Below are 20,156 nucleotides of genomic sequence, written 5' to 3' on the forward strand. Positions count from 1 at the left end.
TCCCGTGCTGCCTTTTGAAATCTTCTATTCAACTCTTTAGTATCTTGAATTCTCTCTGCTTTTGCTTCTCTGCGCTCCAGTGCAATTTTCAGAGTCTCTTCTGACATCCATTTTGGTCTTCTCTTCCTCTTCTGTCTCTGCAATGACCATCTGCACTCTTCTTGGATGATACCCTTGGTATCCTCCCACAACTCATCTGGTCTTTGCTCATTTGTGTTCAAGGCCTCAGACCTGTTCCTGAACTGGTTCTGAAATTCAGGTGGGATACTCAAAGTTATATTTTGGTTCCTGTGGACTTGTTTTAATTTTTCTCAGCTTCAGCTTGAACTTGCATATGAGAAGCTGGTGATCTGTTCCACATTCAGCTCCTGGCCTGGTTTTCACAGCTGATATTGAGCTTCTCCAGCAGTTCTTTCCGCAGATGTAATCAATCTGATTCCTATGCATACCATCAGGTGAAATTCATGTATGATTATTGTTCAGATGTTGACTATAACACATAGCAATCCCATGAAAAAGACTCCATGAATATCGCATCATAACTTTGCCTTACCCTGCAACATCATTTTACGTATATGATGATAAATAAGTAAATAAGGAAATACAACTTGATTGTATTAAAAGCAAATCTCTACAGAGAAGTTCACATTCTGATTAATGAATTCAAAATACAATTGCAATTTTGTGTATGTGTGAAAAAGATAGTTTTTTTGTTTTAAACTGAATCATCGAGATTATTTAAAAAAATTATAGATAGAATCAATTTCTACAGGATATGACTCACAAGGAGAAAGGTAATAATGGAAAGATCTGGGCCCCACGTATTCCTTGAACAAGTAACCCTAAGAGGAAATCCAGTCTTCTTCTGGTACACCTCCATTTAAATAGACTTGTATGGTTTAAGGGGGAAAAAAGAAATAAAAAAGGGAATTTTGTTTACCAGAATACTGTCAAAACTTAGCCTTTCTGCTAAGTTCTCAAATATATTATCAATTGATGCATGTGTAATAAATGTTGACACACCTGAAACCAGTGAGTGCCAACAAGTAGCCACAATTTTAGTCTTGTCTATGCTGGAATGCATTTGAACTGGGAAACCAGAGTGAAAAGGATACAGCCTAATAACAAACCACAGTCATCCAGTTCCTCCAGTTCCAAACACAACCTACTTGTCATATTCCATTTTTTAAGGCATGTAATGATTAGGTCAACAATAAGTCTTGTACGGTTATTTTATGAAAGGTTTTTATCCTGTTATTCATATATATTATTTTTTTAAAGAAAGGTATTTTCCACACCATCTTCAATAAAGAAAATAGAGCAGCTAAAGTAAATTAATACATAAAAATAAGCCCTCTTACCTAAATTTACAAAGCCAAAGTCAACATACAGTTTGGCACATAATGAGCCTAATAGGAAGCCAAAGATTGGCCCTATAATTGCAACCGTCTGCACACACCCTGAAAAATAAAAGGGGAGAAAAGCTGCCATTTTTTATTTGCATTCATAAATAAATAAATCTTTAGACATGCACTCTAACATTGAGTTAGCAAATAAAAATATTTCATCAAGTCCTCATTAGTGTGACCAATTTTTCAATTTGATTGAGTCAGAAAATAAGTATTTCTCTACTCTGAATGAACACTTTGAACATATTATCTCTTAGTAAGAAAACAGCATGGAGACTCTGAAATTAATTTCCCCCAAAGAGTAAAATGTACTCCTTGGGATTAGATTCTCTATTGATACAAATCACAATTATCCTAATTCTTACAGCATTTTAAGGAATTCTTATTATCAGTTAAGTGCTGAATTTTCCCCTCCAACACTAAAAATGCTTCTTCCACTTTAGTAAGAAAGAACTTCAGTTCCTTCAGAGTTTCTCTTGAACAACACATGAGAGTAGTAGTTAAGCGCATTCCTAAATGCAGCTAGCAAAGGAACTATGAAAAAGTGGGACTGCCCTCTGGAACATTCGTAACCATTGAGATAAGTCTTACCAAGTAAGTGGAGCAGATTGCTTAAATAACATCATTTCTAGAACCAGCTTTCCCTGCAAAATATCTCCAGTTTGGTTTGCATTGCATTTCAGCATTTAAAATGTATGTATCACTGGAACAGCTCATTAGTTTAACTGGGGCCCAAAGAGCAGATAACAATTTCTTTGTTCTTAAATATGATAAAGAATAAAGTAAGTAAGCAGGGCCTAAGTTTCTGGAGAAGAAAAGCCTCTAATTTCTTGACAGTGTACTTTTGGGGCACTCCAGTCCCCAGAGAAATTTCTTGTGATAGAACTTCTGATCCATTGCTAGCTCCTGATTTGTGCTGACTTTTTCTGTTAGAGCAAGAGCCATGTTCTCAACTACAGCCTGCTTGGCTATGACCAGAAACCTCTGGGAGTTCTGTAGTAGCCAACCAGGGCAGGATAGTGCAGTGGCTCTTGCTGTAGCTCCTCCATAGTTAAACCGTATTCTTCTGCCCACAAGTGTGAGACCCTATAAAAGATCAGAATTCTGGGAAGTCAAGACTGATGTATGACACAGAAACCAGGTCTTAGTCATCATTCCTATAGCCCTAGTTTATAGTTTAATCCTAGGGCATAATGAGCACTCGATTAATGCTATTTTAATGCATCTAATATTGGAATTTGCTTTTGTTCTATTGTTTGATTTTTGCTATTTTGCAGCTGCTAGACTACTGCACCAGGGAGCTCTGGTGGCCTAGTGGAAAGAAGTTGAGCTACAATGCCAAAGGCACATGGTTCAAGGCCACCAGCCTCTCAGGGAGAAAAAGGGGCAATCAACTGCCTTTGACAACCCACAGGAGGGTCAGCTATGTTTCAGTTTGACTTGAAGGTACACAACAACTCAATGACAAGAGTCTATCCAACAGGGAACTCTGGTAGCCTAGTGGTAAGAAGCTGCACTGCAATCCCAAAGTCACAGGGTTTAAATCCAACTGCTCTGTGGGGGAAAGATGGGCAATTTTCCAAGGGATTAACTGCCTCTGAAAACCCACTGGAGGGTCAGCTATGTGTTGGTTCCAACTCAACAGTACACAAGTCTGCCCACTGGGATCTGCTCAAGACATGAGGTAGCTTCAGGCTTTGCTCCTGTCTTCCTTTCCTTATTTTCCTTGATCTCTTCTAGATTCGATTAGGAAATAGAATTGAAATTTGAGAATTGTCATTTGAGGTTCCAGAAATCCTTGCTTCCCATCACTAATTTTTTTAAAAAGAACCATATTTTGTACGTGAAATAAAATTTCTAGGGCTTTGGAGACCAATAACTTTTAAGAATTTAAAGCCTAAATTCTTTAGCTGTGTAATCATCCCACATGAAAGTAACTATGACAGCTGAAGAACATGGAGATGAAGCTAATTGCATGAGATCACATACGTCACTGCAGTTGAACTCACAGTTATTGCTCAATTTTCTCTTAATTAAGTATTGTTCCCTTAAAGCAAAAGGTTTTTCTAATTGAATTTGTTTTCACATCCAATTCTCAAGTGTGTGCCTCCAAGTGTGTGTTAGCTCAATGAAGTAATTGGGTAAGAAGTAGAACAATGTCTACCCTCAAATTAGTTTCTAATGGGATTGAGAAAATCAGACCCCTTGCTCCTGAGGAAGATGTATAAAGTGGGGATTACCAATGTAGAAGGCTGAATTGTCTTCACCGGCAAAATCATCAAGGTAGGTGATGCCTAGAGGCTGAATAGGAGTTTCTCCTATTCCACGAAGAAGATTCCCCAGAAAAACATAAACCCACATGGATGAACTGGTATCAAGTTCACATTCTGCAAAAGAAAACAAACAGATTGAAATTAGATTGATACCAAAGTTAAAGATTTACTCCACATTTTACAATTTATTTTAAATTAGATTAGGATGTAGAATGGACATGTGTAATATTGCTATTACTATTATGTGCCTTCAAGTCACCTGTGACCCATAGTGTACCTATTTACAGCAGCTCTGAAACCTTCCCTGTCCTGAGTAAGTCTCACTAATTCTGACACACCAACCCCATTGCCCCAGTTACTGTATCAATCCACCTTATCCGGGTCTTTCTCTCCTGCACTGTCCCTCCACTCTTCTGAGTATGACTTCTTTCTCCAAGGACTGGTCTCTCCTGGCCTCATGCCCAAAGTATATGAGGCGGAGCTTCAAAATCCTAGCCTCCAAGGAGAAACTTGGTTTCACCCTCTCCAAGACAGACCTATTTGTTTTTTTGGCAGTCCATGGCATGTTCAAGACTCCTCTATAGCCCCGTAATTTGAAGGCATTGATTCTTCTTCTATCATCCTTAGTCATTATCCAGCTCTCTGATGCACAGCAAGTAATTGCAAAGATTGTGGCCTGGATTAGGCACACCTTAGTCTCTAGACTGACATCGTTGCTTTTTAGTACTCTGGAGAGGTCATTGATAGCAGATTTTCCCAATGCAATTTGTCTTTTGACTTCCTGACTGCTGGTATTAAGAGTGTTGATTGAGGAGCCGAGCAAGCTGTAGCTGTTAACAACCTCAATTTCTTCTCCATTTATTATGGTGCTGCCAATTGGCCCAGTGGTGAAAATCTTTGTCTTCTTGATGTTGAGCTTTAATCCATATTGAAGACTACAGTCTTCAATTTAATATGGGTTTTGGCAAGATTGGAAAACATTTTCTAATTTCAATATTTAGTCAGTGTAGATCCCAGGGACTTTGATAAAGGCATTCTTGCTTTTTTATCCTTGTTCCAATTACTGCTTATTTTCCTTCTTTCTTTTCTTTGTTCCTACACTATGTCCTTTTAACTCCTATACTCTAACAACTTTTAATATCTAGATAAAGCTTTCTCACCTATCATTTTTTTAAATTTTCAGCAAATATCATGCAAAATTATATTTTTAACCCAGTTGTCTCTGAAATTAAAAAACTATGACTATTTCTCCAATATTGGATGTTATTTTTTATAATTATGTATGTTTAATGGTGAGTAATAATATTTTGGGTTATGGAAACAAATTCATATATAATGTATAAACTGTATACTTAGTAAGGAACCATTCACAGCATGATGGTTAAACAGCTTTTAACAGAAGTTCATTGACTCTGTGAGAGACATGATTTGTTGAGCTACTTCCAGAAAGATGTTTGTTTCAGAAATGTGGAACATTTCTACCCTGTCACACATGATTTCTATCAGTTAGAATTAGCTTGATGACACACAACAATAAATGCTTTAGCAATATAGTTATTCTTGTAAAAACAATCTTTTGATGTACTTTAGAGCAAAATTGAAAGATGGCAACTTTAGGATGCAGTCATAAATGTCATATATTAATCTGATTATGAAAGATATATCATAAATAAAATACAGCTTTAAAGAATTTAGTCACTTTAATAAGTGCGATAATATGAATGACTTCCAACACTCACCATTTCTGAATGTCTTCTGTGCCAGGCTGTTGGGAATTATATTGTAAATTAGAATAGATACCTATAGATGTAATCCCATTTGGGAATAAAGTTTTCTTTATTATTATAAAATGTTTAGGGGTATTATAAACCAACTTGTGAGACATGAAGGAGCTGATTTGGTACAAGAGAAGGTAAACACATGGGGATGACCCATCCTGTCTATAAAGGTAAGTAAGACAGACTTTTCAACAGACATGAGAATTCCAAGGATTATTGGTGTATAAATGTTGAAAGAAGGATTTTCTTTCACAATGGACAAAAAGAGAACTTCCCTAGAGCTGTATTTGGACATCTAATCTAAATTGTGAGAAAACGTATTTCTGTCTGTTGAAGTTACTCACTTGTAGTGCCTGATATTGCAGAACTAAGAAGCTAGAACAAGGGCTCTTGAGCAAGTGATCACAGCTATTATCCTAACAAACTTATGAATTAAAAATTATTTCCACATATTAATAACCTTTTCAGTAACTTCTAAAGCTATATATGATGTTGCTGCTGTTGTTGTTGTTGTGTGCCATCAAGTCACCGGCAACTCACAGCGACTCCATGTACAACAGCTCTGAACTCTATCCTATCTTGAGCCAACAACATTGTCTATGACACACTTAGCCCAATTATCCTAGTTACTGTGTCAATCCATCTCATCCAGGGTCTTCCTTTTTTGCGCTGACCCTGTATCCTGCCAAGTATAATGTCCCACTCCAAGAACTGATCCTTCCTTTCAACAAGCCCAAAGTAAGTCAGAGGGAGCTTCAAAATCCTTGCCACCAAGGAGCAGCCTGGTTTCACCCTCTCCAAGACAGACTTGTTTGTTCTCTTAGAAGTCTATCGTATGTTCAATACTCTTCTCCAGAACCACAGTGCAAAGGCATCAATTCTTCTTCTATCATGCTTAGTCATTGTCCAGTTCTCTAATACATAACAAGACCATGGCTTGGATCAGGCACACCTTAGTCTCTAGACTGACATGTTGTTGTTGTTGTTGTTATGTGCCATCGAGTCGCTTGCGACTCATAGCGACCCTATGTACAATAGCCCTAAACTCTGCTCTGTCCTGTGCCAATCGCACTGTCTCTGACACTCCCATCCCGATTATCCCAGTCACTGAATCAATCCACCTCATAGAGGGCCTTCCCCTCCTGCGCTGACCCTTCACCCTCCTAAGCATGATGTCCTTCTCCAAGGACAGGTCTCTCCTCACAACATGTCCGAAGTATGTTAGATGGAGCCTCAGAATCCTTGCCTCCAAGGAGCCACCTGGTTTAACCCCTTCCAGGACAAATCTGTTTGTTTTCCTGGCAGTCCATGGTATTCTCAATACTCTTCTCCAGCACCACAGCTCAAAGGAATCAATTCTCCTTCTATCCTCCTTGGTCATTGTCCAACTCTCTGATGCATAACAAGTGATTGCAAAGACCATGGCCTGTATCAGATGCACCTTAGTCTCCAGAGAGACACCATTGCTCTTCAGTACTTTGGAGGAGTCCCTACCAGCAGACTTTCCCATGGCAATGCACCTTTTAATTTCCTGGCTGCTGGTGCCAAGAGTGTTGACTGTGGAGCCAAGCAAACTAAAGCTGTGTACAATCTCAATCTCTTCACCATCCATCCTGATGCTGCCAATTGGTCCAGTGGTGAGAATCTTTGTCTTCTTGATATTGAGCCTCAATCCATATTGGAGGCTACAGTCCTTGACCCTCTGCAGCAGGTGCTTCAGGTCCTCTTCAGTTTCAGCAAGCAGACTGACATAGTTGCTTTTTACTACTCTGGAAAGGTTCCTGACAGCAGAATTTCCCAATGCAATTGGTCTTTTGATTTCCCGATTTCTGATAATTAAGAGCTTTGATTGTGGAGCCAAAGAAGCAGTAGTTAACAACCTCAATTTCTTCTTCTTCTATCATGGTACTGCCAATTGGCCCAGTGTTGAGAATCTTTATTTTCTTGATGTTGAGCTTCAATACATATTGAATACTACAATCCTTGACCTTCTGCAACAAGCACTTCAGGTCTTCTTCAGTTTGAACAAGCAAGGTTGTATAAACTGCATAATATAGGTTATTGATAAGTCTTCCTCCAATCCCTCCTCATATAGCCCAGCCTCCTGGATGATCTGTTCTGCATATAGACTGAAAAGGTATGGAAATAGGCTGCATTCCTGGTGTACACCTTTCCTAATATTAAGCCATAGAGTGTTCCCTTGCTCTGTTCTGATGACCACCTTGTGATCCAAGTATAGGTTTTGCATACATACGCACAATCAAATGTTCTGGAATTTCCATTCTATTAAGAGTTAACCACAGTTTGTTGTGATTCATACAGTCAAATGCTGTTGCATAGTCATTGAAACACAGATAAACACTCCTCTGACATTCTCTGCTTTCAGTTAGGATCTAACATTGGCTATAATATCCCTAGTGCCATGGCCTTTTAATATGTGTTATTTGAATTGGGATAAACATCTTTGGACAGTTGAATCAATGAAAAAATAATATTCTTTGGTGATCAAGTTAACCCTAATGCTGATTCTTCCTTTTTGAAATGTGACTAAGTGGCCATGAATTTGTCACTAATTTTCTGTCAAGTTTTATTCCTCTTGTAAAAATATGATGTGAATTCCTTTTCCAAAAACTGATTCTAGTATCAATTCTGGTCATAGTGTTTGTGTGATTGTAAGAAGGTTGTTGGTAGGTGAGAAAGCTACTTTATAGCTGTACTATTCATCAGAGTAACTAGCTTTTGCTAGTTAAAACAAAACAAAGAAAACCCATTAAAGTTGAGTTGATACCTACTCCTGGTGATCCTCTATTGGGTTTCTGAGGCTGTAAATCTTTATGGGAGGGTACAGACTCATTTTTTGCTGGAGGAGCTGCTAGTAAATTTGAATTGCTGACATTTTGCTTAGTAAACCAACATGTAATGTACTATACTTGTAGCTCTTCATATAGCAATAACAATTTAATACTAATATATTTATTCCATTTTTTTATTATTAAGGGCCACTTGCTATTATATAAACTTATGGTTGAAATTATGTTTTTGCCATTTTGCTGAGAAAGGTTCCATACAAAAATTAAGTTTAACTGCAGAGAAAAACTGTATTTCTTTCATGACTGAATAATAGCCTGGGATTTCTAAATACTAAACCAGGTTTTCAAGTCTACTTTACTTAAAACTACTGGAAAACTTTCCCAAAGTTATTAGCGATTAATGTTTTTTATTTCCATAAAGTAAGATAATCATTATTCTTAGAATTTTATATACTGTCTTATATCCTAGCACTTTTAAAGATTTTATATATATAATATGTTAATTTAAGCAGTTGAGCTTTTAAGAATAGAAAAATCATAAAGATTTATCACAGAAATTATTTTTTAAAAAATATTCATTTGGTCAAATAAAGAAAAATCTGATGGTTCAGTAGTTAAAGAGTTGCACTGCCAATCCAAAGGCAGGCAATTCAAATCCACCAGATACTCTCTCGGAGAAAAATGGCAATTTCCTTTCATGCAGTTTACAGCTTTTGAAAACCCACTGGAGGATCAGTTATGAGATAGTTCTTACTTCTCAGCAATGAGTTCAATTTTTTTTGTGTGTGTTGTGGTTTGGCTTTTTTGTTAAATAAAGTTTTTAAAAACTCATCTTACCGTCATTCATTTTAGTTTGGGGTGTTTCCATGGCCGTGATTGGTAATTGACTGTTTGTCTCCAGAAGACATGGTGGGATTCTGAGTGTGGAATTGGAGAAAGAAGAATATCTCTCATATCTGTACCTGAATAAAATAGATCTTTGTTTTATTAAAGATGTATACTGATAATCATGGTGAGCAAAATAATATACGTTACATGATTTACTTGTTTTCATTGAGTTTGCATCTGTTCTTCTATATAATACAGTATCAAACCAGTATTAGTGAATGAATAGCAAGAAGATACAGTTCATAAAGAAGAAAAGGGTATTGTTTACATTACACTTGAGCTATGATGTTGTGATATCTTTTACCAGGTAAAACCTAATTCATTGTAAAAGTGATGCATATGCAAAGCATTTCTGAAAAACAAAATTGAAGTGGGAGGCATAGCACTCTCTGACCTCAAAACCTACTACACAGTGGTAGTAACCAAAACAGAATGATACTGGTAAAACGACAGGCACATAAAACAGAAATGAGAACCTGGAATTAGCCCAGCTATATATAGTCATTGGAAGGAGGAGTGGCATCCACTTCCATAATAGCTTGCCTCTGGAAACCCTATGAACCTGGAGAGAGGAAGAAAGGCACCCAAGCGTCAAGGACTCTCCTTCATAGGGTGGCTATGAGTTGCCTAAAACTCGATGGCACTTAACAACAACAACAATATATAGTCAACTGATATTTGACAAGGAAGTCAAAGATATCAAATGGGGAAATGACAATGTCTTCAACAAATGGTGGTAGAAAAATTGGACTGCTACCTGCATAAAGCTGAAATAGGATTCACATCTCACACCATACACAATAATCAACTCAAGGCGGATCAGAGACTTTGGAGTCATGCCCCAAACCATAAAGTACATAAGAGACAAACTGCAATCATACTTAGACAGCCTAGTCTATGCTATAAAGAGACTGCCAAACCCAGCCAGAAATGTACAATCTGGAGAGGATAAAGTCCAACATATAAAGAGACTACCAAATACAACCAGAAATACACAATCTAAAGAGGATCTTTTAAAGATTAAATCCCTGTGCACATCAAAAATTTTTTTTTCCAACAGGGTGAAAAGAAAATCTACAGACTGGGAGCAAACACTTGGTAATGCCATCTCAGACAAGAGTCTTATAACAAAAGTTTACAGAATTTTCCTGGTCCTCCACAAGAAAAAGGCTGATAACCAAATTACAATATGGGCAAAGACATGGAAAGAATTTTCAAAGAGAAAGATACTCAAATGGCAAACAGACACATGAAGAAAAGCTCCAAATCACTGGCAATAAGAGAGATGCAAATCAAAACTACAATGAATTACCATCTCACTCCAGTAACAGTGACAAAGTTTGACAGGGCAGCAAGTAATAAATGTTGGAGAGGATGTGGCAAAAAAGGAACTCTTATACATTGTTGGTGGGGTTGGAAAATGGTACAACAATTCAGGAAGGCAGTTTGGTACTTTCTCAAAAAGCTGAACATAGAAATCCCATGAGTCAGCTATTCCACTACTTGGAATATACCCTGAGAATATGAGAACTGAGGAACAAACTGAGATTTGTACACCACTGTTCATGGCAGCATTATTCATCATCTCAAGAACAAGGAAAAAGCCCAAATGTCCAACCACAAATGAATGGATTGAGAAATTATAGTACATTCACACAAAGGAAAACTGTGCAGCACACAGGAGCAATGATTTTGCATATTATTACCTAATTTGGGAGGAACTGGAGAACATTATCCTGAGTGAACTAAATCAGTCTCACAAGGATAAATATCATATATAAACCATTCTTGTAGCATGAGTATAAAGATCCAAGAGAGGTAGGAGAGATTGGAAGGAGAGGGATGTGGATGCACAGGGGGAAGGAGGGATTAGTCACCAGGGTGTACAATTTGACGGGGGGTTGGGGGGGAGGGAAATGAAAAGAATTTGTTTGAATTTATATTTGAATTTTGTAAATAAATTAGTTGTTGTTTAATGCCATTGTAAATATTGGAGAAAATGTGGAGAGATAGAAACTCTTATTCCCTGTTGGTGGGATTGTAAAATGGTACAACCACTCTGGATGGCAGTTTGGCATTTTCTCAAAGAGTTGAACACAGAATTCCATGTGAGCCAGCTTTATCATAGTTTAGAATATATCCTGAGAAAATGAGAACGGAGGTACAAATGGAAACTTATACACTAATGTTCCTAGCAGTGTTATTCACCATTGCAAGAACATGGAAACAGCCCAACTGTCCAACCACAATCTAATGGATTGAGAAATTATGGAATGTACATAACATAGAATACTACACAGCACACAGGAGCAATGATTTTGTAAATCATTACCTAATTTAGGAGGGATTGGAGAGGATTACACTAACTGAACTCAGTCCCACAAGGTCAAATATTGTATAAGACCATTATTGTAGAAATAGATAACTAGTGAAACATGTATGAGGAACTAAGGAGGGAAGAGTGGGAGAACAGAGGTGATGCTGGGTGGGGTGTGTAATTATAAGTTTGTGCAGTTTGATGGGTGGAGGGAGGAATTGGTTAAAGAAATGGGAACAATGTATAGGGAATTTGTAAGTAAACTAGAATAAAATAAAAAGGAGTTTTTTAAAAAAAGGTATTTATAGACATTGTTGTTGTTGTTGTTGTTGTTGTTAAGTGCCATAGACTCATAGCGACCCTATGAAGGAGAGACCTCGACGCTTGGGTGCCTTTCATCCTCTCTCCAAGTTCATAGGGTTTCCGGAGTCAAGCTATTATAGAAGTGGATACCACTCCTCCTTCCAAGCTTGTTTTCATCAGGGAGTTCCACCTCACTCTCTGTCCGCATTGGGTAGCCAACCATCCTGTTTTACCTTTAGAAGTAGGTAGTTGCTATCAAAGTATCTCTGACTCAAATCAAATGTAAATCTAGCTATAGTTCCTACCACCTTCTGTCTCTATACTTCCACTCAAATGCTCCTACACAATCCTAGCCCTCTGCTTCACTAGCACATTCTACCAGGAGAATGAATCTGGTAGAAAAACTCCACAACATCATTTGGATTCTCATGTTCAGACACTAACTATGTAACTGAAAGCTAGTAATATATAGATGTGATATTAATAATAAAATCTATTCAGCATGGTAGAATGTATGATGTTATTGTTGTTTGTCCATGAGTTGGAATTGACTCATAGCTGATTCTCTAGTAAGTTTTCAGAGACAGTAAATTACACAGGAGGAGAGTGCTCATCTTTCTCCTGTGAAGCAGCTGATGGATTCGAACCACATGCCTTTGGAATTACAGTACAGGTTCTTAACCACATGGTCACCAGATGTCCCCTAGAATGTATGAGGTTATTCCAATATTTAAGTTGTTAAATTGATCATGCTTAACCAAGATTTCAGTGGGTCCATGAATCCCACTAAAAGCAAGAACATTTTTATATGCATGTTTGCCTATGAATGTTTATCATAGGCAAACATGCATATAAAAATGTTCTTAGCTACATTAAAAAAATCCCACACAATAACCCAAGAATTTACCAAGAAAATTATGATTATGGAAAAAATATATATATTTTTTTTTGCAAAATGAACTATTCTATTAACTCAAGGTTATTACAGAATTGATGGTGGTTGTGGTTTTGTTTCCTTTTTTCCTTTACCTCCTCCTTTCCCCCACAGTAAATATTGATTTGTTTTTTTGTGTGTGTCCAGATGAATTTATCTATAGGCATTTCATATAAGTGGGATCATACAATGTTTTATTATATAGTGTTTTTGAAACATTAATTATTTGAGTTTTTTAACTCAAATTATTAAATGATAATTGTAAAAATGATGACTTAGATTTTGAATAGATTGTTATGTAAAGTGACACTTCTGTCATTTTAACAGCCTTTTTAATATTGTTGTGGTATACCGTGGAGTCAGAACTGACCCATTGCTGACCCCACGGTGGGTTTTCAGAGGCAGTTAATCGCATGGGAGGAGATTGCCCATCCTTCTCCCACGAAGCAGCTGGTGGCCTCGAACCACATGCCTTTGGGATTACAGCACATCTTCTTGCCACGAGGCCACCAGAGCTCCCTTTTAAAATACTACACACACATAATATAGCCTCTTTAATTTTCTTAGTTATAATGTGAATAGAGGTGTAGTATGTGTCTGTTTTATGTTCTTTTGTATAAGGAGAAAAAGAACAATTTTAACTCTGATCCAGCCAATTCTACAGAAACCTTCTATTTGGCCTCACATTCAATTTTGCCCCTTTTGAGTAAATTTTCTTAGCAGTAGTTATTATGATCCTTTAAAACTGTAAGTCAGTACATGTCATTGGTTTCCAGTTTCACTCAGATGACAGAGCCCTCGCAATTGTTCACAGACTTACTATTCTAAGCAGGATTTTTAGACTACCAGCAGCAGCAGCAGTAGGAACATCATCAGAATCTGTCTCACCCCAAAACTATTGAATTACAATCTGCATCTCTTGTGTCAAGGGTTTATCATTCAAAATGTCTTTGTGCATTGGGAGGGTGGGATTAATCACAGGTTTGTACAATTTGATTCATGGGGTGGTGGTGAGTAAAATTGAAAGAACCTGTTATCGAAAACAATGTATTCAAATTTTGTAAATAAACTAGTGTAAAATAAAAAAACAATCCCAAAATACTGACACACACAAAAAAAACCCCAAACAAAATATCTTTTATAATCAATGACTGACTTTTGTGCTGAAGTATTTATTGTATTGAGGAGAGAGGATTAGGGTGAGATAAAGCCTCTCCCTGCTCGAAGCTTATATAAACTCATGGAACATCAGTGCTAACTCTTTTTGGAACACCCATTTTCCAATTACACTGCAACTGATAGTCTATAATGTTCACCAGTTTCTATAAAACTTGCCTGCAAACCTACAGTAGTGTGAGTCATTCCCCTGATGAAGCTGAGTCTCTGAGAGATCTTCCAGTGAACCACCAAAATCAAGGGATGTAGAGGAGTGAGGAAACTGAATGAAGGTGGGACTTATGACACTGGAATTCATGGAGTTATATAGCAAATCAGATATTTGGAATACCATTGACTCCATACTTCTTGTAACTGGTCTACTAATTATAGCAGAGTGAAATATGAATACAGCATCTCACCAAGATCTCTGGGTAACTCAATTGTCCATCAAAGTTTGGGAAACAATTTGAAGTTTACTCCCATTTCTCCTTTACTTCTCAGATTTCATTTTAATGTTTTCTCTTTGCTTGCTCCACTCCAGCTACAAAGATTTTAATGATGTCCTTTGCGCATCCGGCTATCTTCACCTATAATGGACTTTATGTTCACTATTCATTTAGCCTGGAAGTCTTCTCCAAGTAACTACTTGGATCTGGCCTTGTTCTCCTTCAGTTCTTTCCACAAAAGATACCATGTCAGTGAGTCTTTCTGTGACTAGCTGACGTGAAACTACAGCCTCCTATATTTTGTTATGCGTCTTCACCGGTTTATTTTTCCTCAAAACACTTATTATCTGACAAATCATGTAATTGCTTTTTAAACTTGTTAGTTTCCACCTCATGAGAGCCATAAAGAGAAAGATATTTGTGGGGTTTGTGCACTATTCTATCTCCAATGATCAAAGTAGATGGACTCGGAGATAAAACATGAAACTAAACATGAACTAATTGAGGTGATCCTCACCAACTGGTCTCTATAATTACTGTAGGTTCTAAGGGACATGAAGGATTAGCCAAGGGAGGTGGTAGTCTTTTAGGAAATAAGAATTTCAATCTAAGGAAGTTTCCAAAGGATGACAAATGCCACAGATTAGAAAGAATTTGTAATAATCTTCCAAGTTTCACAGGAAAGGAATTGTATTGTGTATATCCTTCCTGGTAAAATTCTGTATACTACCCTTACAGGTTGGTCAGGGATGTCAACAGAAATCTAGAAAGCCAAGATGATTTCTAAATCTCTCTAGCTCTACAATGCTATTATACAAGGACATAACAATAAAGAACAATATATAAACTATCAATTAATATATACAGTCTTTGGTGTTAGGTACTGTAGAGTTGATCACAACTCAAAGCAATCTAAGTACAGCAGATCCAAATCTTGCCAGATCCTGTCCTACCCTCACCATCTGCATTACACCCAGTATTGCAGTCACTGTCCCATTTTATTTCTTCTTCTCTTTCACTGACCCTCCACCCTTCCTTTTTTAAGGAGAAGATTCTCCTGATAACATGTCCAAAGCATGTGACACAAAGTCTCACAATCTTTGTTTCTAAGAATTAATTCTTTAAAATACCCCCTTTCTTCAAATTCTCTTGTTACTCTCTTCTCTCCATGACATCAGTAGCCACAGGGTTGGGAGGTAATTTTATGTACATGAATGATATTAGGGAAGAAGTGAGAAGACCTGTTTGAATGTTCACGTTCCATATCAACAGGACACCTAACATTGAGAAAGGCACAACATTCTCCAAGTCATGAGCTTTTGCTCTAAATTTTTTTTAAAAATGAAAAATTATTCTTCAAATCCATAAGTTGTAATAAAAATTAAATGATATAACAAAGGTTAAAAATTTTGTGCTTACTGACATTTTATCTAAGGGAGCTCTGGTGGCCTAGGGGTAAGAAAATACGCTACAGTCTCAAAGGCATGTGGTTCAAATCCACCAGCTGCTCCACGGCAGAAAGATGGGCAATCTCCTCCCATGCAATTTATTGTCTCTGTAAACTCACCGGAGGGTCAACTATGGGTTGGTCCACAAAAACAACATTGGCAAAAATACCAAAAGTTTATGTTAGGGATAGAGGCTACAATTCCACTTTTAAGAAGTCAATGATAAAGTGTTTAGATAGTGAATAAACATTTGAGTTGAAATTATATACCTGAGTCAATTAGCTATCCAATGAGAGCACCATAATCCATCATTTACTACTCGGTGGTTCTCTCCACACCCAATTGTCATTTAGCATAATACACTAATTTTTACTTACATATCTCTTTTGTCTCTATACCTGGATTAAAACATTTGAACAAAAATATTTAAGATTTTTTAAAAAATATTCATGAAATCAAGCCAATTCTTACCACATAGTATTATATAGATAAAGTCAAAAGCAATTTGGAAAGTTTTGTTAAACTTTCCCCAAAGAGGATAGGATATAAAATAAGACAGAAAATTATTGTGGATTTAAGTAATATGCTATTTTCTTACATTTAAATAATTAAGTACAATAATTAAAAATGAGTAGTGAAACTTTTGGCTAATGCTTGAAAAAGACAATTGCTTTGTACTTACTGCTCCATGAAGAACTGAGGCAGGGCAATGAGTAATGTCCCAACGCCCATGATTAGACACCCTGCTCCAATTATTTTTGGCCTGTGAAGTCTGGCTCCAAAGTAGCTAACAAATGTTATAACTAAAAGATTCCCTTTGGAGGAAAAAACCAAAACTTTTGTAAGTTAAAAAAGAAGAAACACTTGAAAAAGATCATCAGTATAATTATAAAACTAAATGAATATAATGAAGACAGCTACAGTAGACAGTACAAATTATTTCTGAAAGTATAGCTTTTGAATGAATACCTATAGCAGGTAGAAGGTCTAGCAGTGCTTTGTTTTGACAAACTCATGCCCACCATCTATTTTGTCTCATCATTTTCCTCTCTTATCTTTAATCTGTGCCCTTGGCTATGACTTCATGTAATTTTTTTTCTATGTTTATTTTAAGTATCAACCCACTTGCTTCCTTTTTTCCTACCCTAATTTTTGTCCCTTTTAAATATTCTAGCAATTAATTAAAAATGTCCTTACTATTTCTTTAGTTATTGAAGTTTTCTATTTAATTTTTTATTAAAATGCCCTAAATATTTCGATATACACATTATATATTCTCTCTTTAGATGATATTCCCAACAGAGTGTGTAAAGCTAATAGGACTTCTTTCTAAATGCAACCAAATTGTGAAGTTCATACTCACACAGTACTTTACAAATTTGCGCATACACATTTTACCAAAAAATAATAAGACTAAAATATAGAAATATAATTCCACATAAACAACTTCTGGAATACAACAATTTTATACCATTAGAGTATATCTATGATATGATTTATATTAAATATAACCTCCATAATATACCCATCTTTTTGGACAGTGATTAAATATGACAGAAGAATCGATGCCCTTGATCTGTGTTACTGGAGATGAGTACTAAATATCCCATGGACTGTCAAAAGAATAAACAAGTCTGTCTTGGAAAAAGTGGAACCAAAGTGCTCCTTAAAGGAGAGAATAGAAAAGCTTTGTTTTCAGATATTTTGGGAATATCGTTAGGAGGGACCAGTATTCTGAAAAGGACATTACACTCATAAAGGTAGAGGTTCAATGAGAGAAGATCCTCAGGAGGTGGATTCACACCGTGACTTGACTATAACAATGGGCTCAGTTCTGTCAGAGATGGCTCAGGATAGTGCAAGATAAAAATCTGTTATTCGTAGGGTTGCTATCAGTTGTACTTGACTCAAAGACACCTAAAACAACATGTCTCATAAAATAATTAGACCTTCCTAAGAAATGAAGTTGTCAATCATGTTATCTTGCTGTGATTTACAATCAACACGCTTAGTACGAGCAGTTATGAGACTAGGGGACTTACTGCATTGGATAAGTCCACTTTTAGGGATATCTCCAAATTACTGGGAAGCGATGATGTCAATTTGAAGATTAAGGTGTGCCTGATTGAGGTCATGAATTCATGATTCATGTCTTTCAATCACTTGCTGTAAATTGAGAAATGGACAATGAATAAGGGTGACAAAGGAAGTATTAATGTCCTTGAGTTGTGGTATTGGAGATGAGTACTGAATATCTCACGGACGGCTAAAATAAAGAAAACTCAGGTATATCTTGGAAAAGATGTAGTCAGAATGCTCCTTGGAGGCAAAGATGACAAAGCTTTGTCTCTCATACTTCAGAAATGTAGCTAGGAGAGGCTATTCCTTAGAAAGGTAGAAGATCAGCAAAAGAGAGAAAGACCTTTAATGAGATGGATTGACATAGTGACTGCAGCAATAGATTCAAGTGCGTCAGAGATGATGAGGATGGCACACGATAAACAAGGTTCAGACTTGTTGTCCATAGGGTTGTGATGAGTTGTACTCAATTTGATGGCACCTAACAATAAGTTTTTTCTAGTGAAGCCTAGGATATAAATTATTATTTAGTTGGTGATATAAATAAATATTTAAACATTCTTTAATATAGATGATCTCATCAGTGTACATAAAAATTACTGAAGGAAGCTCAGAGAATGGCAACTTGTTAAAAATGCAGATTCTTCGCAACTCTCAACAGTTCCTGATTCTAGAGATCTGAATCTAAGCCAAGAAATCAACATTGTTAGTATTAACTCAAGTGTGCTAACAGGAGATAGTTCCTTGAATCTGCTTTGGTAACCATTGTTTGTGGTCTTAGATCTTAAGGGACTTTAAAATATTAGTCAATTTCATTTATGATTCTTATTTTTAAAGAATGATGTTGCTAGAGAGTTAATTATTAGCAATTCTTTTTGTAATTGATTATTATGATTCAGAGATGACTTTACATTGAAGTTCTCTGTGTTTCCAATTTTCTAGCCAGAGTTTGTTTCCTTACATCTGTTAGCAATCATTTTATTTACTACTGTTTAGTCAAATTGGCAGCTTGAGTCAATTGCAGAAAGAGCAGTAATTTTTAGAGCCTTGAAGCCAGGCATAATGACAGTGAGAAAAGAGGCTTATACAGTGGCACAAGACTTTATGACTCCAGGAAGAAATGCTATTTTTCATCTTCATATTTTTTAAATATATATATATATATATATATATTTACCATTGAACATTTAAGTATTTGGTTGAAAATATTTTTTTATTACATTAATGTGTCAGAATAAAAACAGAGTTGATTTTCAATTTATATGTGATGTCCTTACCATCTTCTGTGCCACACCACCAACACATTCATAATAAAGGACACATATTTACAAGGCTATTTTAGTGTTACATTAGTGGGTCTGCTAAATGCTGGATGAGATAATTTCAATATCCATGATACATAAAGAACAATTTTTGCTCCCTTCACTTAGTATTCTTTGAGTTCTCTGGAGATAGATTTGCAAAATACATATTTATTTGGATATCAGAATTCCCTCCTACCTACCATACCATCACAAGCCTCTGAAAGAAGTTCAAAGAATTTTTTAAAAAGTTACTCAAGTTTTCAAGTCTCAGTTCTAGGCCTTTCTGTATTCTCACTTCGTTCATTCCCTATTCCCCTTCCTCTTATAGATTCTTTTATAAGATAGAACAAGAAAGCTGCTGAACTCACAACATTGATGTAACCTTGGAAAGAAAATTGTACAAGGAGAATGCAAAAGACAGATATTAAGTTTATTGATAAAAATATAAATGAAACACTGAATTGTAATATGGAGTTGTTTGAAGTGGTCTATACTTTGTTGTGTATATTCTCAACTACAAGAAAGAGGAAAACTAAAAATATATGCAACAGAATACAGAATTTATAATATTTTAAAAGTTATAGAAATTCCAAGTAAAATATTAGCAAACTGAAGAGTAGTATGTAAAAAGAAACACGTCTTGACCAAGTGCAGTTTATTCCAGGAGTGCAAAGATAATTGTGATGATTTTTATGTGCCATTGAGTCACTTGTCACTTACAGCAACCTCATGTACAAAGCACTAAAACCTGCTCTATCCTGTACCAGATTTACCGTCTCTGACACACCTACACTCATTACCCATCAGTGAACCAATCCATCTCATCAAATACCAAACTTTAAAAAAAAAACCCAAGAAAAATTTTAATAAATTTACTATAAATAATGCAAGAAAGAAAAAAAAAATCCATGATTATTTTAATGTTGTTGTTGTTGTTGTTGTGTACCGTTGAGTCAGAGCCAACCCATAGCTGACCCATCAGTGGATTTAATCGCACTGGAAGACTTGA

General features: G+C 36.3%; 1 protein-coding gene across 2 annotated transcripts in view; it reads right to left on the reverse strand.

The window, feature by feature from the left end:
• Positions 1–20,156, reverse strand: part of SLCO1C1 (solute carrier organic anion transporter family, member 1C1) — a 116,669-nt gene that overhangs the window by 75,543 nt on the left and 20,970 nt on the right. The window contains exons 4-7 of one of the 2 annotated variants that reach the window (XM_006889063.1): positions 16,447–16,579; positions 9,108–9,232; positions 3,650–3,796; positions 1,362–1,460 (exon numbers count right to left, since the gene is read on the reverse strand). In XM_006889063.1, coding sequence (XP_006889125.1) covers positions 1,362–1,460; positions 3,650–3,796; positions 9,108–9,232; positions 16,447–16,579 — 504 coding nt within the window. The remainder of the gene's footprint in view (positions 1–1,361; positions 1,461–3,649; positions 3,797–9,107; positions 9,233–16,446; positions 16,580–20,156) is intronic. The other variant, XM_006889064.1, reaches the window with a different exon arrangement.

This window comes from Elephantulus edwardii, unplaced genomic scaffold (assembly GCF_000299155.1).
Source record: "Elephantulus edwardii isolate Elephantulus edwardi_28Jun2011 unplaced genomic scaffold, EleEdw1.0 scaffold00075, whole genome shotgun sequence".
NCBI classification, from domain to species: domain Eukaryota; kingdom Metazoa; phylum Chordata; class Mammalia; order Macroscelidea; family Macroscelididae; genus Elephantulus; species Elephantulus edwardii.